Here is a 345-nt window from a genome sequence, read left to right on the forward strand (position 1 = left end):
ATATAACTCAGCCGTAACTAAACTATAACTCAGCCATTACTAATATATACATCAGCCATGACTAAATCGTAACTCAGTCATAACATAAAACAGAGATCAGACGGATTTCAGTTACCTCACTATACTTTTTGATATCTTCAGCAATGGCCACATCTAATGCTGAACGTGTACGGGTCCCAGGCCATCGAAACAACGGGATCTCTTCATTCTCGACTAAATTCCCGAATCGCTCTCCTAAGCATTTGATAGAGTCATATGCCCAAGCTTGTAACACGTAAACCGGCCCACCAAGGGTGTAGGAACTACCTCTAGGATTCAAGCACTTCACATTATCAACCATAGTCT

General features: G+C 41.4%; 1 protein-coding gene across 1 annotated transcript in view; it reads right to left on the reverse strand.

Moving 5' to 3' along the window:
* Positions 1-345, reverse strand: part of LOC111829997 — a 3640-nt gene that overhangs the window by 2671 nt on the left and 624 nt on the right. Inside the window, exon 2 of the mRNA XM_023780320.1 lies at positions 116-322. Within this exon, the coding sequence (XP_023636088.1) occupies positions 116-322 (207 nt within the window). The remainder of the gene's footprint in view (positions 1-115; positions 323-345) is intronic.

This window comes from Capsella rubella, unplaced genomic scaffold, assembly GCF_000375325.1.
Source record: "Capsella rubella cultivar Monte Gargano unplaced genomic scaffold, Caprub1_0 scaffold_6, whole genome shotgun sequence".
Lineage (NCBI taxonomy): Eukaryota > Viridiplantae > Streptophyta > Magnoliopsida > Brassicales > Brassicaceae > Capsella > Capsella rubella.